The following is an 18882-nucleotide window of genomic DNA, read 5'->3' as shown; positions in this document are numbered from 1 at the left end:
ATTGTATTTGCAGTATTGCTTTTAATTTCTTTGTTATTAACAGGAACAGCTAGTAATGCATGTCAAACCAAAAATTTGTTTTGTAGTCCCCGTGGAAATCCCAGAGTTCCTTTGTGTGCCTTTAATAATTAAAAAGAGATAAAGTTATAGCCAGCATATTCAGTAGGGCTTTAGACTAAATGTCTTAGTAGGTCTTTTCTTCTTTAATTGCTTTAGCACTTAAATTGAATTTTAAATTCCAAAGAAAAGAGCATTGGGAATTGGAGCCCACAATGGAAATAGAGTTATAAAACAACAACACAAAAACCATCTGTTCCTTTTACCATGAAATTAAAATTATACACACTGGATAGTTGCCAATGCTAACCTTGCTTGGTAATTTAGACATTTTAGTTTACAAAAGTATGATTCCAAATATTAGTGGTATAAGAATAAAATTAAATTTGGGGAAAAAAGTATATGTATGATATATGCATATAAGTGTACTATTTTAAGAATAGAACGCCATAGTCTATAAATTACCAGCAAACTCTTTCTTAAAGAACTAGATTGTAAATGGTTTTTGTCTTTTCAGGCCAAGAGTAAAATTATGTAGCCCCTTAAAAATGTAAAAGATTCTTAGTTCCTGGGCTATACAAAAATTAGAGGTGGGCTAGACAGTTCTACCACTGGCTTACACTGTTGAAAATAGGAAATAAATATCCTACTCTTAAAGTAAAATTTAAGTCTTTTTAAATTTTTACTAATCCTGAATTTTTATTCTAGGTTCTGATTTCTAAATTTTAAGTAGAACTTTGAAATATTTATTTATTTTGCTGATGCATGAAATCCTTGAAGTAACTGTCTTTGGGTCTTTTGCTATGAAGTTCATTTTTTTTTTTTTTTGGCCTTCTGAGTTTGGTTTATTTTGCTTAACATAGGTGTCAAGATGCCAAGGTCTCGGCTTGGCACAGAATCACGAGTCACCACACACTTGTAGATTCAAACAGCAATTCTTTATTCCCAAACGTATACCGCCTCCACACAGGTTCAGGGGCAATCCCAATCTCCCGCACAATACACGTCCTAAATACTTTTTCTGAGAACTCAGCGGGAACTCAGGCAGCAGGCACGCCCTACTCCTAGCAGCAATAATCTTCAACCTCCAACTTCCCTAAAACTCCTTTTGTCTTAAACCAGGAACACCCTAAAGAGCGGGATACTTCCTCAAACCTGATCAGCTCTAAACTCGATCCGCCTTGGTCCTTGAGCAAGGTCACCTTACATGCAATGTTAACAGCAAAATCCATTTAACATGGGGTACGCTGGCAAGGAAATTTTGAAGCGTCATTCCTACTTGACAATGGCCCTCAGCATCAAGATCCATCCATTTTCATTTAAATGACATAATTTTTTTCCAGATTCTTTTTTTAAATTTGTTTTAATTAGTTACACATGACAGTACAATGATCTTGACATATCATACCTTTGAATCAAATGGGGTATAATTTCTCATTATTCTGAGTATATAGGTTGCAGAATCACATTGATCATACAGTCACGTATATACATACAGCAATACTATGTCTATTTTATTCTGCTGTCCTTCCTATTCCCCCTTCCCTCCCCTACCTTCCCATATGAAGTTCATTTTATGATGGCACTTTTAGTGCCATCATAAAATATTCCACTTTTTAGTCTAAAAATGTTCCATTTTTTTCTCCATGACATTAACTTTTTGGAGATATCAGGCCAATTGTTTTGGAAAATGCCCCACATTCTGTATTTGTCTTAGTGTTTCATCATTGTTATTTAACTTGTTTTTTGCTATTGTGCATTTCTTATGAACTAGAAGTTAAATCTAAAGACTTTGCAATAGAGTCATGTTAAACTTTTCAACAAAATATTTACCAATGCAAAGCACTTAGCACAGTGCTAGTTGCCCAGAAGTGTTTAACTCGGTGGCAAAATATGTTTTGACCTTGGTTAATAGGGCAGCAAAAATTTGAACTGAATCGATGTGAGGTTGTAATAACATATTTGAATATAAGCTGTTGGCATAGGTCATATGATGCTATGGAATATGTGTTACATTGCAGTACTTAAGTTGAAAATAATTCTGAAATACATCTGGCCTCAATGGTTTCAGACAAAGAACTATGGATCATTGTTTCAAAGTGTTTTTATTTATTTATTTGCTACTGGGGATTGAATCCAGGGGTGCTTTTCCATTGAGATATATCCCCAGTCCTTTTTGTTTCTTATTTTGAGACAGAGTCTCACTAAGTTGCCTAGGTGGCCATGAACTTGAGATCTTCCTGCCTCAGCCTACCAAATCGCTGGGATTATAGATGTGAGCCACTATGTCTGACTTTCAAAGTGTTTTTTTAAAAATTTTTTTTAGTTGTAGATGGACACAGTATCTTTATTTTATTTATTTATTTTTTAATGTGGTGCTGAGTATTGAACCCAGTGCCTCACGCACATGAGGCAAGTGCTCACTGAGCTACAAACCTAGCCTTCCAAGTATTTTTAAAAGGACTCTATCCCTTTTCCACTGATTTTTTTTTCTTTTTTCTTTTTTGGTATGTGTTAGGAGCAGAAAGACTAATAGCAATAGATGCCAGTTGCTTACATACAATGTAACTGGCACTTTGTAGTTATTTTTAACTAGATATTGTTTTTATAAAAGGATAAACTGAAGTTCAGAAACATGAAGTAACTTGTTTTTATAAAAGGATAAACTGAAGTTCAGAAACATCAAGTAACTTGTCCTGTGTTGCATTGTTTGCAAAAAGAGTTGCAGTTTGAATTCAAACCTGTCTTTCCGAAAAGCTTTCCATCACACCATATTGCTTCTCAGGTAAACCAGTTACACCTCTTCAAATTATTACATTGTGATTCTTTTGTTGAAGCTTCAAAGTAAGATATTCAGTTCTTCATGGATTTAGGAATAAATCCTGGCTTTATGATTCCTGTGGTTCAGTATGTATCAGAAAAAGTTTTAAATTTTATTCATTTATTTAGGTACTAGAGATTGAACCCAGGGGTGTGTACCCACTGAGCCATATCCCCAGCCCCTTTTTTAAAATTTTTCATTTTGAGACAGGTTCTCACTAAGTTGCTTAGAGCCTCACTTTGTTCCTGAGGCTGGCATTGAACTTGCAATCCACCTGCCTCAGCCTCCTGAGCTGCTGGGATTGTAATAGGCATGCATCACCACACCCAGCCAGAAAAAGCTTTATGATGGATATCAGGACATGTTTAATAGTGTTGCCAAGCTTAATTCTGGGTCTCCTTACAATGAGAACTTGCTAAATTATGCATTTGACCTTAACTTGCTAATGTAACTATCCTAAAGTCTTCAGACTTTAAGAACAGCTTACATACATCTCAAAATTGAATTGGAAAGTTCTGATTTGGATATAATTTGTGTTTTGTCCCTCAAAGGTGCAAGTGCTGGTCCTTAGTGTGGCAGTGTTGGGAGATGGGGCCTTCATTGAGGCTCCACACTTAGAAGGAATCAATGCAGTTCTTGGGGGACTCTGGTAAAGGAGAAAGAGATTGTGAAAAGAGCAAGCCTGGCCCCTGAATTCCTCTGGCTTCCTATCTTGCCTTGTGGTTTCTCCCTCTCTCTTACCCTTCCAGAGTGTTGCTGCTATACTGTCTCCAGAAAGCCCTCATCAGGGCTGAGCAAGAGGAGGTACCACACTCTTAGACCTCTATAAATGTAAATTAAGTAAACCTCTTTTACATTTTCCCTAATCTCGGGTATTTTATTATGGAAACAGAAAAAAAAGACTAACACAGAAAGTTTAGGATTTTCACATTCTACAAGGAAAAACTGCAACCCCATCCCTGAATTCAGCACCCCCAATATATACTGTTAATGTTTTTCCTAAGTTTTTTATGGTATCAAGAGATGACACTATCTAAATAATAGTGACATATGATTCATTAAGAACAATTTTGTAATCATTAAAATCTGGCAATTAAAATCACAAATCTAGTAATGAATAATCATGCAGGCACTAATCTATCACAACTATTCCCCTAAAATAGCAATTGATGCTCATTAACTTTTAAGCTTTTGCTTCTCCAGTTGGAATAAACTTTATTACTTTTTTAGAAAAAAAATGACTACAAATTATAATAAGAATTTTATTATATCATTTTTGATATTTTAAAAAAATATTTATTTTTTAGTTGTAGTTGGACATAATACCTTTATTTTATTTATTTTTACTTGGTGCTGAGGATTGAACCCAGGGCCTTGCATGTGCTGGGCAAGCACTCTACTGCTAAGCCATAGCCCCAGCCTTTCAAACAGTTTCTTAATGTATTTATTATAGATTATAATGTACTTATTGTAAATATCTTCTATAAGACCTTTATATTATAAATTTTCCTAACATAATCAATCTCTTAGCAGACTACTAGGAGTTGTGTTTAGCAAGTGAGCCAAACACAAAAAGTGACAAGGTGGATCAGATCCTTGTATGATCTACCAGAATTTTATGTAGTTATTAGCATTTTTATTGTGTCTGATTGACATTAATCCAGAATAGATGGTTTTAATTAAACAGTATATTTCATGGTGTGTTGTATATATGTAAATATTGTGCAGGGCTGCGGATGTGGCTCAAGCAGTAACAAGCTTGTCTGGCATGCGCGGGGTGCTGGGTTCGAACCTCAGCACCACATAAAAATAAAATAAAGATGTTGTGTCCACCGAAACTAAAAAATAAATATTAAAAAATTCTCTCTCTCTCTCAAAAAAAAATATTGTGCAGATGTATTCATAAAATTGAATTTGAGGCCGTTTAAGCTCTGGTGAGAAAATGTTGGTCAATTTTAATTAAAATTTTGTACTATCAAAAGGAAGTATTATTAATGCTTGTATAAAATGGAAATTAAGAGAGTAAAATAAAGACATTTTAACTCTGCTATTAATGAATTTCACTCTCAGTTCTTTATATAAATCAAATCTGTAATAAAATATGATCATGTATGCCTTTTCACCTTTTTACTCTTATAAATAATGCTTATATTTATCTTAAAATGATTTCCAACTATTCTCAAAGGACTGTCTCTCTCTTTTTTTTTTTTTTTTGGTAGTTGTGGTGATTGGGGAGTAGGGGTTGAACCCAGGGGTGCTCAACCACTGAGCTACATCCCCAGCCCTTTTTATTTTTTAATTTGAAACAGGGTCTCACTAAGTTGTCAAAATTGGCCTTGAACTTGGGATCCTCCTACTTCCCAAGTTGCTGAGACTATAGGTGTGCACCATGGCGCCTGGCTGCCTGAAGGGCTAACTCTAGGAAATGAAGTAACTACCTGAGAGATGTATTTTAAGACTGCTGAGACAGGTTGTGTAATGTCTTTAGCTAGTGTTCACTCCCTGCAGCAGTGTGTGACACTGCCCTTTCCCTGCACTTTCACTGGTATTTTTAATATTTATCAGCATTTAGTATTGGAACTATTGCTGACTGACAAGGGTCATGTTGTGAGAGACATGTTGTTTGGTGATTTCACAGTTGTATGTTGTGTGAACATCAGAGAGTGTACTTAACACAAACCCTGATGGCATACGTCACTCACCCTATGTGGCCTCTTGATGTAGTCAAGAGATGGGGTGAGCATGACATATATGAGGCTGTTTCTAGGGCAACATAGCATACTTCTTTTTTTTTTTTTAATGAGTAGAGTGAGTACAATCTAAAGTAATGATAAAAATATAGTATAATAAAAACATAGAGCAGAAACATAGTCATTTATTATTATCAGCCAGCATGTACTGTACATTATCGTGTGAACTATACTCTCACAACTGACAGTGCATTAAGTTTGTTTACACCAGCATCACCCACACACTTGAGTAATGAGTTGTGCTACCACCTCACTAGGTGATAGTAACTTTACAGCTCTATTATGATTTAGGAGACAAAGATGTTGACCGAAAAGAAACAATGAAACATTATGTGGCAGATGACTGATAGTTAATTTATAAATATGTGTTGGGTGTGTGTGTGTGCGTGAAGGATATGTTCTGAGAGATATGTGGTTTGGTGATTTCATTATTGTATATTGTGTGAACATCAGTTTGTTTATGTGTCTGTCATTGGTTTTTGAATAAATTTGATGCTCAGAATGTTATTTTCATTTGAGTCCTTTAATAAAAGATAAAAAGTTTTAGATTTTTACTTAGAATTTTGTGAATTGTCTAGTCATTACAGTCACATAATCTTTTAGTTGAAAAGGTTTTACCATTTCTTTTGTAGTGTATTATAATTTATGAAATATCAGTATTATCCTATCATGTGTTAGAAATGTATTTTTCTCTAGTTTAAAAAAAAGGTAATTTTTTTTAAAAAAGGAAAATTTACTGTATAATTTTAAAAGGACTATCTGAACCTTACATAAAAGATAACTTATTCTATTGCTCTTTAGGTTTTCTTTCTTCCTTTAAGTAATACCATCCTCAGCTGTTTTAAAGATAATTCCATCTTTGCCTGGGAATGTGATACTCTTTTTTGCAAATATCAATTGCCAGCTCCACCTGAAAGCTCAAGTATTATATATAAAGTGTTTGCTGTGACCAGGTAACGTGCATTTTAAGACACTGGGAATTTTTAAAGAAATGTAATTTCAGCTAAAAATTACAAATTTTCATTGATTACCTTCTTATCAAGTATCAGTTTTCTTCAAATTTAGACGTGGTCTGCAGGCTTTATTTTTTACTTTATTTTTTCAAAATTTCAAAAATACACAAAAATAAAAAGTTGCATGAACTCTTAAGTACTCTGACCAGCTACAGTAATCAACTAATGGCTACTCCTGTTTTTGTCTGTATCTATTGCTCCTACTGTATTGTTTTGAACAAAGATTAAGTATATCATTTCATCCATAAATATTTCAATGCATATCTCTAAAAAAAGATAAGGGCTATTTTAAGAACATAACCATAGAGTCATTATCACGTTTTAAAAATTAAATATTTCTTAATATTGCCATACATCATTGTTAAAATTTCCCTGATTTGTCTTTTTTATGACTGAATTGTTTAAATCAGCCACAGAACAAGGTTCACACATTGGATTTGGTGGATATGTATTTGTTAACTGATCATCTCTCCTGCAGTTTTATGTATTGTGGATTTTACTCTTTATGTCTATGTTGTATTATTAATATGATCCTATTATGTATGTGTTTCCTGTACACTGATTATATTTGTATATCTAAAAACTGGAGACTTTATCTGAGCAAGAAGCAAGAAAATCTTATAAGTGGTTTGTGTACTTTCTTTAGGAGCAATCTAGAACCCTTTCTCTTCTGATTTTAATGGTCATTAATAATCATTACCTAGATCCACTATTGGACAAGTAGTTAGCACAATGGTGCTATTTTGACTTTCCTTCTTCACTTATTAACTAGTTCTAATTCTGTCATTTCTTCGCTTATTATTATTATTATTATTATTTTTAGAATTTTTAATATTTATTTTTTTTAGTTCTCGGCGGACACAACATCTTTGTTGGTATGTGGTGCTGAGGATCGAACCCGGGCCGCACGCATGCCAGGCGAACGCGCTACCTCTTGAGCCACATCCCCAGCCCTCTTCACTTATTAATTAGAACCCTTTCATAGAAACACTTCCACTCGTCCACCCTTATTACTTTGATATATAGTTTGTAAAGGAAAAACAGGAAAATGCTTGATTTTCTCCTCTTTCTTTTTTCAGCCAGTTTTCTATGTAAAAATTGATTTATTGGCATTTTTCAAAGGTGGTCATTGAAGTTTTTATCTTTAATCTTTGTAGACTCATAGATTTAACATAGTTGGTACATTTTAATGCAATGTAGTTTTAGGGGTTTTTGTTTGCTTGTTGTTGTGTGTGTAGATTGAACCCAGGGGTGCTTTAACGCCCACCTATATCCTGTCCTTCTTGTTTTTTGTTATGAGACAGGTCTCTTGATAAGTTGCTGGGGCTGGCCTTGAACTTGTGATCCTCCTGCTTAGCCTCCAGAGTCGCTGGGATTACAGGCACACTTCACTGTGCCCAGCTTGCCATTAATAGCCTTGGTGGTGCATTGGTTCTTTCATCTTTGACCAGTGGGATCCTTTTCAAGTTTGTTCTTGAATCCCTTTTGATACCACCCCAGTTGCCTATAGTAGCTTTTATGCTTTCTGATAGGTCTAGATATTCCATGTCTATCTTGTACATTTTGTCCCAAGCCTGGAATCGGCTATTTCTCTAAAGAATGTGAGTTCAGTTTATTGGAAGATGGTATTTTGAGCCCTTAATCTTGTTGTGATTGGGTTGATCAGTATTTCTAGGCCTCTTCAATGGAAGAGCTAGGAAATTGGGGTCAATTCCTCTTTTCTCTCACTCTTCTTTAGGTCATCAGTAAATCCCATCAACTATCAAACCATCATGGATCTCACACTTTAACAAATTACACTCATCAAATCGAGTTGTTCAATTTTTTTGTCCATTGTCACTGATCTTACCCTAGCCCAAGCAACTTTAGTCTCTTTTCAGACTGCTGTACTAGCCTCCTTATTTAGTCTACTTATTTTCACTTCCATTTCCTAACATCAGTCTCTGCACAAGCAGATAGAGTGATCTTTTAAATCATTGTCAGTGATGCTGGCGATATAGCTCAGTTGGTAGAGTGCTTGCCTAGCATGCATAAGGCCCTGGGTTCAATCCCCAGTACCAATTTAAACAAAAAAAATCATTGTCAAGTCCTGTCACTTTCCTTCTATATATAGCTCTCTTCAAAGAGCTTTATTTCCTCCTCTGTCCCTGGCTGCTACAGTGATAGCTGCCTTTTAGTAGGAACTTGATAAGTCCTCGAATAAATAAGCAACAGCCTTGCAAACCAATACTACTTATCCTTTTTGCACCTTTCCTTCTTTGAGTAGGAAAAGTTTGGCCTTTTTAAATGTTTTTATATGTATAGCAATGCACTATCAATTCTGTATAATTGTATGTGAAATATAAAAGTTGTATAGTTGTATAGTGAGAGATTATGCTATAAAATGTAAATGTTACTCAGAAAACCCCTGATCAAGTGGTCACACAAGTGTTTGTTAAGCTGATGCCTTAACACAAAAGGTGAAAAAAAATGTATGCATATACACACCCCTGTAAATGTAAACTGTCTTGTCTGGTAGCCACTGGCCACATGTGATTATTTAAATTAATAAAAATAAAAATTAATTTCCTCAGTAGCACTGGTCACAATTCAAGCAGTCAGTAATCATGTGGCCAGTGGTCACTACTTTAGACAGCATAGAGAGCATTTCTGTCATCACAGAAAGTTCTGTGGAACCGTAATGCTGTTGACAGGTCAGCTGGTCTTACTTTTTCATCTTTTTGGTAATATAGAGATGGTCGAATTCTGGCTGCTGGAGGCAAATCAAATCACCTTCATTTGTGGTGCTTGGAAGCTACACAGCTCTTCAGAATTATCCAGATGCCAACTAAGGTTAGAGCCATTCGCCATCTGGAATTTCTTCCTGATAGTTTTGATGCTGGTTCTAATCAGGTTAGTAATGGAATTGTAGGACATTAAACTATTTTAGCTTATACTTATTTAACTTATACCCTGACAGACAAGAATCTGAAATTCTAAGTATATATTTTTTTTAATATTTATTTTTTGCTTATAGGTGGACACAATATCTTTATTTTATTTTTATGTGGTGCTGAGGATCAAACCCAGTGCCTCACGCATGCTTGGTGAGTGCTCTACCTCTGAGCCACAACTCCAGCCCCTAAAGTATATTATTTTTGTGAAGAGTCTAGACTTGAAAAAATTGCAAAATCTTATGTTCTTTATATTTCTCACAAATATTTACCTTAACTTTCTTATTTTAATTGACCATCATGGACCTCACACTTTAACAAATTACACTCATTATGTTTTATGCATACGTACATACATACATATGTATACAGAATGTTTGCATATATGTATCATATCTATTATACATACATTTTTTAATAGATAATGCATTCACATGGTTGAAATTATAAAACTTATAAAAGGCAGGTAGTGGTAAGGGCCTCAGCCCTCTCTCCCATGGGTCTGGTCCCCTGTAACCACTGTTTTTATATATAACATCATGTTTTCCCCTATTTTTATACAAACCTTGCACCTTTTATCCTTCACTTAATTTGGAGATTATTCTCTGTTAGTATAGAACTTCTTTTTTATAGCTGAGTAGTGTTTCATACTTATTTTTTTAAATCAGTTTTATTATTGGGCTCCTTAATTAATTTTAGTCCTTTCCTGTTACAAATAATATAGCACAGAACAGCTTGTAGCAAATGCCATTTTACACATCCTATTTGTAAGATAAAATTCCAGAATTGAAATAATGGCATAAAGATCCTGTGCATCTATAATTTGGATAGGATCTTAACAAAAGGTTTCCATCAGCTGCAGATGAGGGAGTTTGTTCTCTACCAGCTGATGAAGAGAAAAACACATTTTTGAGACTGTCCCCTCCAAACTAGTTTTTGTATAACAAGCAGCATCTGCATTTTGAGGAATCAGTTGGTGTTACCACTTACAGCTACCTGCTCTGAGAAAGAGCCTATGCCTAAGGCCCAGAGAGCAGAGAGTTTGTTTGCTTAAACTTTTTTATTACATGCTTTTAATGTTTCAAATTCAAATTAATTTTTTTCTCTTAAAAGACTAGCTTCCCTCTAACTCATCTACAACCCTTGCAACCCAAATCTTTCTCCACTCCCCAAATATTAGTTACAGTTGCAGAAGACAGGTAGACAGTGGGGAGCCTCACCAGGAGACTTGGGTGCAGGTAGAGGGGAATGGCAGATAAACCCTGTCTTCTCTGCTTCTGACAGCAGTGGAGGTAAAGGTTTGAAACTGTTCAGTCATGTATCCCCGCTGTATGTCGTCAGTGGACATGGCATACCTGTGGGAAGGGAAGATTCTTGTGTCACCTTTCATAGTCTCCCAGGATGCATTCCTGATTCTGGTTAAAGCCAGATCTAGGCTTGAATAGAGCAAATCAACATGAACAATAATTAGTGCTTTTAAAATGTATAATGGCTCACTGAGAATGGATCTTCACTTGTCCCCCTGCCAAAAATTATATTCATATAAGAATACATACATGCCTAGAAAGTATATGTATATACAGTTTGAGTTTTAGACATTGGAAATGTTTTTTAATAATTCTCTGTATCTTTCTACCCCTAGGTTCTTGGAGTGCTAAGTCAAGATGGTATTATGAGGTTTATCAATGTACAGACTTGTAAACTTCTCTTTGAAATTGGAAGCCTTGATGAAGGAATTAGCACATCAGTAATTAGCCCACATGGACGATACATTGCATCTATTATGGAAAATGGAAGTCTGAATATATATTCAGTTCAGGCTTTAACACAAGAAATAAATAAGGTATGCTATCAAGTAAACAACATTAGTTTTTTAAAAACATTTCAGTATTGTATCATCAAGAATAAAATATCCATTGCATGAACGGTGCAACTCTACATCATGTACAACCAGAGAATTGAAATGTTGTGCTCTATTTGTGTACAATGAATTGAAATGCATTCTGCTGTCATGTATAACTAACTAGAACCAAAAAGAAGAAGAAGAAGAAGAAGAAGAATATCCATACTCCTCTTTTCTGACTTGGAACTTACCACCTATTTTTTTGGTGTATTTTGTTGCTCTTATTCCCAGAGCCACATTTCCAGTTGTGATTTCTCACCAATGTTCCTTGCTTAAGTGGCTGCCTTTTTAAATGACCTCTGTTTGGTGTCCTTGTCTCATGCAAGATATCATTCATGATCTCCTTCCCACGAGAGGTATTTAATCTTAGTTTCTTTATTTCTGTCTCCTCTTTCTTCCCGTCTTGTGGCTAGAAAACTTGAAGCTCTGCTACTGTTTCTTTATTTCCTAAATCTTGTTAATACTAAGTCATATAATTTCTTAAATTTGAAATATCTGTGTGCTGCTTCTCTGTCACCATAATAGCTGTACTTGTTTTTTTTCCTCATAAAGTACCCATGAATAGCAGTAATTTAAACAAATACCCTAACCTCAGAGCCCACGGTGCTATCCCTGCCCATCAGTCTTATCTCCTGTACAACATTTTTGTAAAATACTTTCATCATTATTTCTTAAATAATGACACTTTAGTGGCTTCCTTCTTTTGCATTCTGTCCAGACTCTTCTACTTGGTTCTCAATGTCCTCTGTAATTCTTTTACCTCACTTATTTTCCCATACTTACAACTTCTCTTATTGTCCATAATCAGTAATCAGCCAACATGGATGATACGTTGCATCTATTATGGAAAATGAAGTCTGAATGTATTCGTACATATTCATGGACCCTTGTTGGAACCATTTTTATTTCTGCATCTGTTACCTACATCAGATACATTCCCAGCCCTCTGCTGTGGTTCTCTAAAAGCCCTCCAGCTAACAAATTAGATTGTATGCAGACTCCTAGTGGTCCTAGGGAAGTTTGTGCCCCAGTCCAATCACACAGCTAGTCGATAGTGGAGCAGGTGTCTGATTCTTAACACAGTATTTGTGTGTGTGTGTGTGTGTGTGTCTTTTTTTGCCTTTACCTTTTTAAAAACATTATACAAGTAATAAGTGTCTCATTGCAGGAAAAAAATGAAAAGCTACTGATAACAAATAAATAAAAATTACTTAATGTCTCAGCATTCTCAGATGACTTTAATGTTTGCATTCTCAGTCTTTTGTGTATAAATATATGCAGTCACCCCTTGCTATTTGTGGGTATATTTGAGAATTTGCCTATTCACTAAAATTTATTTGTAATGCCAAAATCATTTATTGCGGCGCTTTTATAGACATTTGCAGATGTAGTGAAAATTTTGAGTTGCTCTGTGCTCTAAAGTTGAACAAGGCCGTGCTTTGCTTTCTTGTTGCAGCTCTTGTATTCTAATCTTGTCTCTTTTTCGTGGTCCTTTTAGTGTCATGTTTCTGCACTTTGGGGCTTTCTGTTGTGGTTTAAAGTGAAGCCTAGTCATAGTTGTCTGTGGTGTTTCTGAGCACAAGAAGGCTGTGCTGTGCCTTAAATGAAAATATGTATGTTAGAAAAACTCATTTAGTCATTGTCACACTGCTTTGGGCTCTGAGTTCAGTGATAATGAATAAACAATGTATATTGAATGACGTTCTTTCTTTAAACAGAAGCACACGTGAAACAAGGTTATATAATAATATATCAATAGATCAGTTGATGAAAATGTTGTGGCCAGAGGCTCCCAGGAATTTAACTCTTTTCCCCTAGAATCAGGGTTCAATATTCACTCATTCAGTGTTTAAAGTAAATCCACAGAGCTGTGAATAATCATCTAAACATGTGTATGTGTAAGTGTCTATAAACATGCATCTTCTCTAACATTGGATTATACTCTGTATAATTGGATTATATTCTTATTTAGATTATTATTTAGATTATACTCTGTATAATTGGATCATATTCTTATTTAGATTATTATGTTTACACATAACATATAGCAATATTTTATGTGTTATAATATTTATTGTATATTAATATATTTAAAAATATTTGTGCATTATCTATCCTTAATGAGAGACTTTTCAGCCTTATTAGTCAGTTTTTCAGTACTAACTAAACCATAGAAAGAGGCAGGGAGGTATCTGAGAACAACTGTGGTAGGAGTAACTCATAGAGTTCCTCCATGCTCTTATTTATTGAGCAAATTGAGATGACATTGAACAGAAAACTCAGCTTAATTTAAACAAGGTGGAATACGCTTTCAAAGTTTTGGGTACATCCCCTGCACCATCATTGTCTTTATGGATCTTCAGCTGCATATTCTCTAAAAACCTGAACCCACCTGTGTACCATTCCTTCCACATTTTGTTTCTGCACTTTCCTTGTCCTGAGAGAATTTCTGATACTGGGCTAATAAGTAAATGGATTCTTATGTGTTAAAATTGTAACAGTACAAAGGTATGTCAAATCAGGTCACATCTCAGGCCCTGACTCTTGGAGGTTGTAATTCAGGTGGACGATGAAGTACAACTCGGGGAAAACATTAGAATAAAAAAGAAAGTTTGATACAAATTTAGAAGAAAGGGTTGAAGTCAGAGATCAGATAAACTAAGGATATTAAAGATGAGCATAATATTTAAGTCAAGACTACTTTTAATTCTATTCCATAGATGAAGAATTAAAGAACTGAATCATAGAATATAAATGGTCATTGTGCTTTAATTGTGTTTAGAATGTGGAAAGTCTCAGTGACCTTATCTGCTTATTTCTTTTGAATAAGGAGTATCTTCTGATTTCAAAGAGAATATGACATATGGAGAACAGATTCTAATGAGTCCTTTTACGTTGCATACATGGAAGTTGTTGGTTATTTTCCCATTTGATATACCCCATAAAAATAAGGGTTTGGATCCTAAGTCATGCCATCTGAGCTGCCTCATAGCAGTTGATATAGTAAGGAACTGACCACTGTTTGGATTATAGCCTTGAGTCTGGACAGAGAGGTGGGGGTCCTGTGCTGTCAGAGGAAAGTCGTTTGGCAGTTTCCTCTTCCTTGGATGTCACTTGAGCCTGAAGACTGTTAGGGTGCTTCTCTCAGTGTTTTGATGACCACGTGGGACCTTCTCTGGAGTAGAGTGTCACTGTACTACTAATTTTGTCATGCAAGCATGGAAATGGGTTTGCACTGTATGGTTTTAGGCCAGCTTTCAAGGAATAATTAAATTCTGCCTATTGCTGATATTCATCATGTATCATTCTTCTTCAAAGAAATATGGCAGAAATTTGCTTTGTTAGTCAATAATCTTAAAGCTGGGTGCTATGGCACATGCCTGTAATCCAGTGGCTTGGGAAGCTAAAGCAGAAGGATCACAAGTTCATGGCCAGCCTCAGCAAATTAATAAGGCCCTCAGCAATTTAGTGAGATCCTGTCCCAAAATTTAAAAGAATTTAAAAGCGCTCCTGGATTCAATCCCTTGTACAAAAAAAAAAAAAAAAAAGAAGAAGAAGAAGGAAAAGAAAACATTGTTAGACGTTTTACTTATACTTTTTGCCTAAAGAATAATTATACATAATTTCAGAAATCATATATTAAGACCTATTTTCCAAGAATATCCACTGTGTGTATGCATATAGTTTTTTTTTCCTTCTTTCAGCCGCCACCTCCTTTAGTGAAAGTAATCGAAGATTTGCCCAAGAATAAACTGAATGCCAGTGATGTTAAGATGATGGTTCCTTCAGGAAGAGTACAGCGGCCAACAAAATCCAGAGATAGCAAAATTCAGACTAGAATATTAAAACAAGACCTCACTGGTACTTTTGAAAATAAAGAGGTAAGAATATTTTATCATTAAACTCTGTTTTATCATAACACCATTGTAGGCAGATCTTGTGATTTGTAGGCCATTGTCACTTCCCTGTCCTGGAACCTAAAGGAATATCATATGAAGAGAAGAACAAGGTAACTGAAATTGCATTGTGCTTTTATGCATTTTATGTTTTGACATAAATGTAGCACATGTTTATGTACTTTAAAAAGACAGTACAGAACTGTACTGTCTAATATGCTAGCCACTAGCATGTGACTGATGAATACCTGAGGTGTGGCTAGTCTGAATCAAGTCACGCTCTAAATTAAAACACTTTCACAGTAAGAAGGTGTGAAAACTTAGAATCAAGTAAATAATGTAAAATATCTTATTAGTCAATTATTTTTGTACTGATTATATGTTGAACTGATCTCATTATGTTGGGCTAACTATTATTATTAAACTGAATTTTCCCTATTTCTCTACGTTTTGGATGTGATTCCTAGAAAATTTTTAATTTTGTAGCCCGTGTTGTACTTCTTCTAGGCGATGCTGATACAGAAGGTAATAAAGGGGGGAAAATTCAAGTATGCCTTTCTTTCTCCTTGCTCATTGTCCCATTCATCTTTGTCCTCCTAGAGATAGCTGGGATGCTAATAGTAGACTTACCTTTGAGGGTAGAAATTTCAGTGAGTTTTCTTCTTATATAAATTTTTGTGTGTTTTCCTAACTTCCTCTAAAGCACTGATAGTACTTTGGAATAGAAAGAGATATGAATAGAGAAGTTATGTTATTTTAGAGGAATTTTTAAGCTCTTTATTGATGATAAATATGCACACTTGCAGAGTACACGAGTATACACAAGTATACAATGAATTTTCACAAACCAAACACACCAATGTTACCATGACACATATCAAAAAAAAAAAAAAAAGGAACTTTACCAGCACCTTGCCAACTGGTTGAAGCAAATTTACATGCCCATGAGCAGTATTTGAGAGTTCTAGTTGCTCCACATTCTCACCAACATTTGGTATTTTTCACATTAGTTTAAATAACTTTTCATCTTGAAGACTTAAAATTATGAAACACACACAGAAGAATGTATAAAGCATATTACAACTTAGTAAAAAAATAAATAAAAAGATCACATATGTACCCTGTGTTGGGTGGCTCTGGTACTATCTTCAGATTTGGTGCTTTGTTACACATTCATAGTTTATGTAACAGTGAAAAGATCCAAAGCACAATTAGCAAAGGTGAAGTCTAGAGGAAAGCAGGCCACGTGCTTCCCTGAGTACTCTCCCCCTGGGGTCACAGGGCAAACTTGATTCCCCCAGCAGTAAATTCTGATGGCATATGTGAAGTATTGTCTATCAAGGAAATCAATAGAGACTCAGTGCCCAAGGCTTTTGCTGGTTATGTAGGCACCTGCTTAACATGTTTTAAGTTCCAGACTTTGAGAGAAAAGTGAACACTCTTAAGTGTTCATCATAAGCCACATTATACAATTTAGGCACATTGAACCATTCTTATTGGTTGTGAGGATGATAGAAATTCTTCCAAATTCTATCTTCTAGACACAAACATGAGCCAAACTTACAAACAAGCCTTCTAAGGGTAACAGGACTTTACTTTTTTTTGCACATACCCATTTCTACATTAAGATATAAAGTATTATCAGGAGCTTTGGAGCCTTCTAAGTGCTTATCACACTTAAATTGAATAGCCAGCACTATTCAAAAAGCTTTACAAAGCTAAAGCTGTGTAAAGATTGGGTGGTATTGCTCCTACTCAGTGAATGCTCTAGAAGAAGATGAGCTCTCAAGTGCTGCCCGAGACTTGACCTGGAAGTCTCACATGTGAACCCTGTGTTGGATGGTTGTAATACTGTCTTTGGATTTGGTGCTTTGTTAGATTCAGCATTCCAGGGAATTTACAAGAGCCTTTTCTGGGAAAACTAATGAATATAATCACAGGTGACTTATGAAAATAAAAGGCTTATCACAATCAGAGTTTCTGGCAGTCCTCTAGTGGACCAATGTGGATCTCCTACCAAATGATGTCAGGGAGTGGGCTGCTTCTGAGGAACCCAGAGCCAGCCCTAAGGAAGAAATTCAGTGAAACACAGCTGTGGGAAGAAATGTATGTCTTCAACGAGGCTTGGCACCAGGAGCTGATGACCAAGACAAGAACAGATAAAATTCAGCCCCAACTCCCCAGAGTGTTCTATAGTTTGTTTAACAAGAGGCTGTGTTCATCGGTGGCCAGTATCTTGTTGGCAGTAGTCAGCGTTTCTCCTTCCTGGATCACTTTGCTCCTGACTGGACTGGTTGCACTCTGTGTCTGGTGTCTGGTTCTTGAATGGGAATCTTCTTTCATCATCATCTGGGCTTTCCTTCACCAGTTTCTTGAATATTTAGTTTCTTGTAGCAAAAAGATCACTGAACTAAAACAGAATCGGGTGTCAGGTTTGAGCCAGGACTTGCAGATTCCTGACCATGAGTAAGTCACTGAACTCTAATCTTCCCATTTTCATGAATAAATGAAGATAACATCCCATCTCCTTTATGTAGTTGTTAGCATCAAATGAGGTAGTTTATGAAAATAGCTAAAGCCCATAAAAATTATTTTTCTACTAAGATTAAAAATTGACTTGAAAGTTTTAGATGTAAGGAGCTGTCAGAAGTTACCGAGGGTAAAAGGCTGAACTAGATAAGATTTTCCACCAGAGTTGGCCTTCGTGCTTTCATTTGAGGGAACTGTTGAGAATTTTAAGAAAAAGAGAGAGAGATGGTGAGGGAAGAAAGAAAATTAAAACCATGGCCCCAGTCAGGCTATTCAAGCTAAGAATAATTTTTACATTTTAAAATGGCTACATTTTTAATGACTATGTAAATATCTACACAATATTTTTTTTATCTTTTCCGTTGGCTCCCAAAACCTGAAGAATTTACTAACTTTTTAAAAAAGTCCTCTCCTGGGAAAAGAATACATAATAAACTATATTTGCTGTGTATCTGTGCTTAAAGGAAGGAGAGAGAGAGTGTGTGTGATATAGAATCTGGTGATGTGAATAATATTTCTTACTGTGTGTATATTCTAAAGTTGGAAAGCCACCGTGGACAAGATGACCATGTTTTCAGTTTCATGATTATGTCACTTCTTTTTTTTCTTTTTTTTAGAATGAATTGTCAGATGGATTAAACAAAAAACGTTTACAAATCTTATTAAAAGGCTATGGTGAATATCCAACAAAATACAGGTAAAGTTTTAAATCTTTTATTGTTAAATCATTTTTAAAATTTCAAAATTTTCAAAAAAAATTTATTTAAAAATATATTTTAATTTCAGAATGTTCATTTGGCGTGCTCTACTACAACTGCCGGAAAATCATACAGCATTTAGTAGCCTAATAGATAAAGGTATTCATGAGGCATTTATCAACCTTCAGAAGCAATATCCCATCAAAAGTAGGAAACTACTCAGAGTATTACAGAGGTATGTTCTGAAGATTGCAGAAATATATGTATATATAAAACCTGTAA

General features: G+C 35.2%; 1 protein-coding gene across 4 annotated transcripts in view; it reads left to right on the top strand.

Annotated features, from left to right (window-relative positions):
- Positions 1–18882, top strand: part of Tbc1d31 (TBC1 domain family member 31) — a 66738-nt gene that overhangs the window by 16556 nt on the left and 31300 nt on the right. For 3 of the 4 annotated variants that reach the window (XM_021724386.3, XM_005316189.4, XM_005316188.5), the window contains exons 5-10: positions 6430–6581; positions 9374–9533; positions 11217–11417; positions 15182–15358; positions 18520–18599; positions 18689–18835. In XM_021724386.3, coding sequence (XP_021580061.2) covers positions 6430–6581; positions 9374–9533; positions 11217–11417; positions 15182–15358; positions 18520–18599; positions 18689–18835 — 917 coding nt within the window. The remainder of the gene's footprint in view (positions 1–6429; positions 6582–9373; positions 9534–11216; positions 11418–15181; positions 15359–18519; positions 18600–18688; positions 18836–18882) is intronic. The other variant, XM_021724380.3, reaches the window with a different exon arrangement.

The sequence above is a fragment of the Ictidomys tridecemlineatus genome, chromosome 7 (genome assembly GCF_052094955.1).
Source record: "Ictidomys tridecemlineatus isolate mIctTri1 chromosome 7, mIctTri1.hap1, whole genome shotgun sequence".
NCBI lineage: Eukaryota > Metazoa > Chordata > Mammalia > Rodentia > Sciuridae > Ictidomys > Ictidomys tridecemlineatus.
The sequence above is the reverse complement of the archived record's forward strand: the minus strand, read 5'-3'. Positions and strand labels throughout refer to the sequence as shown.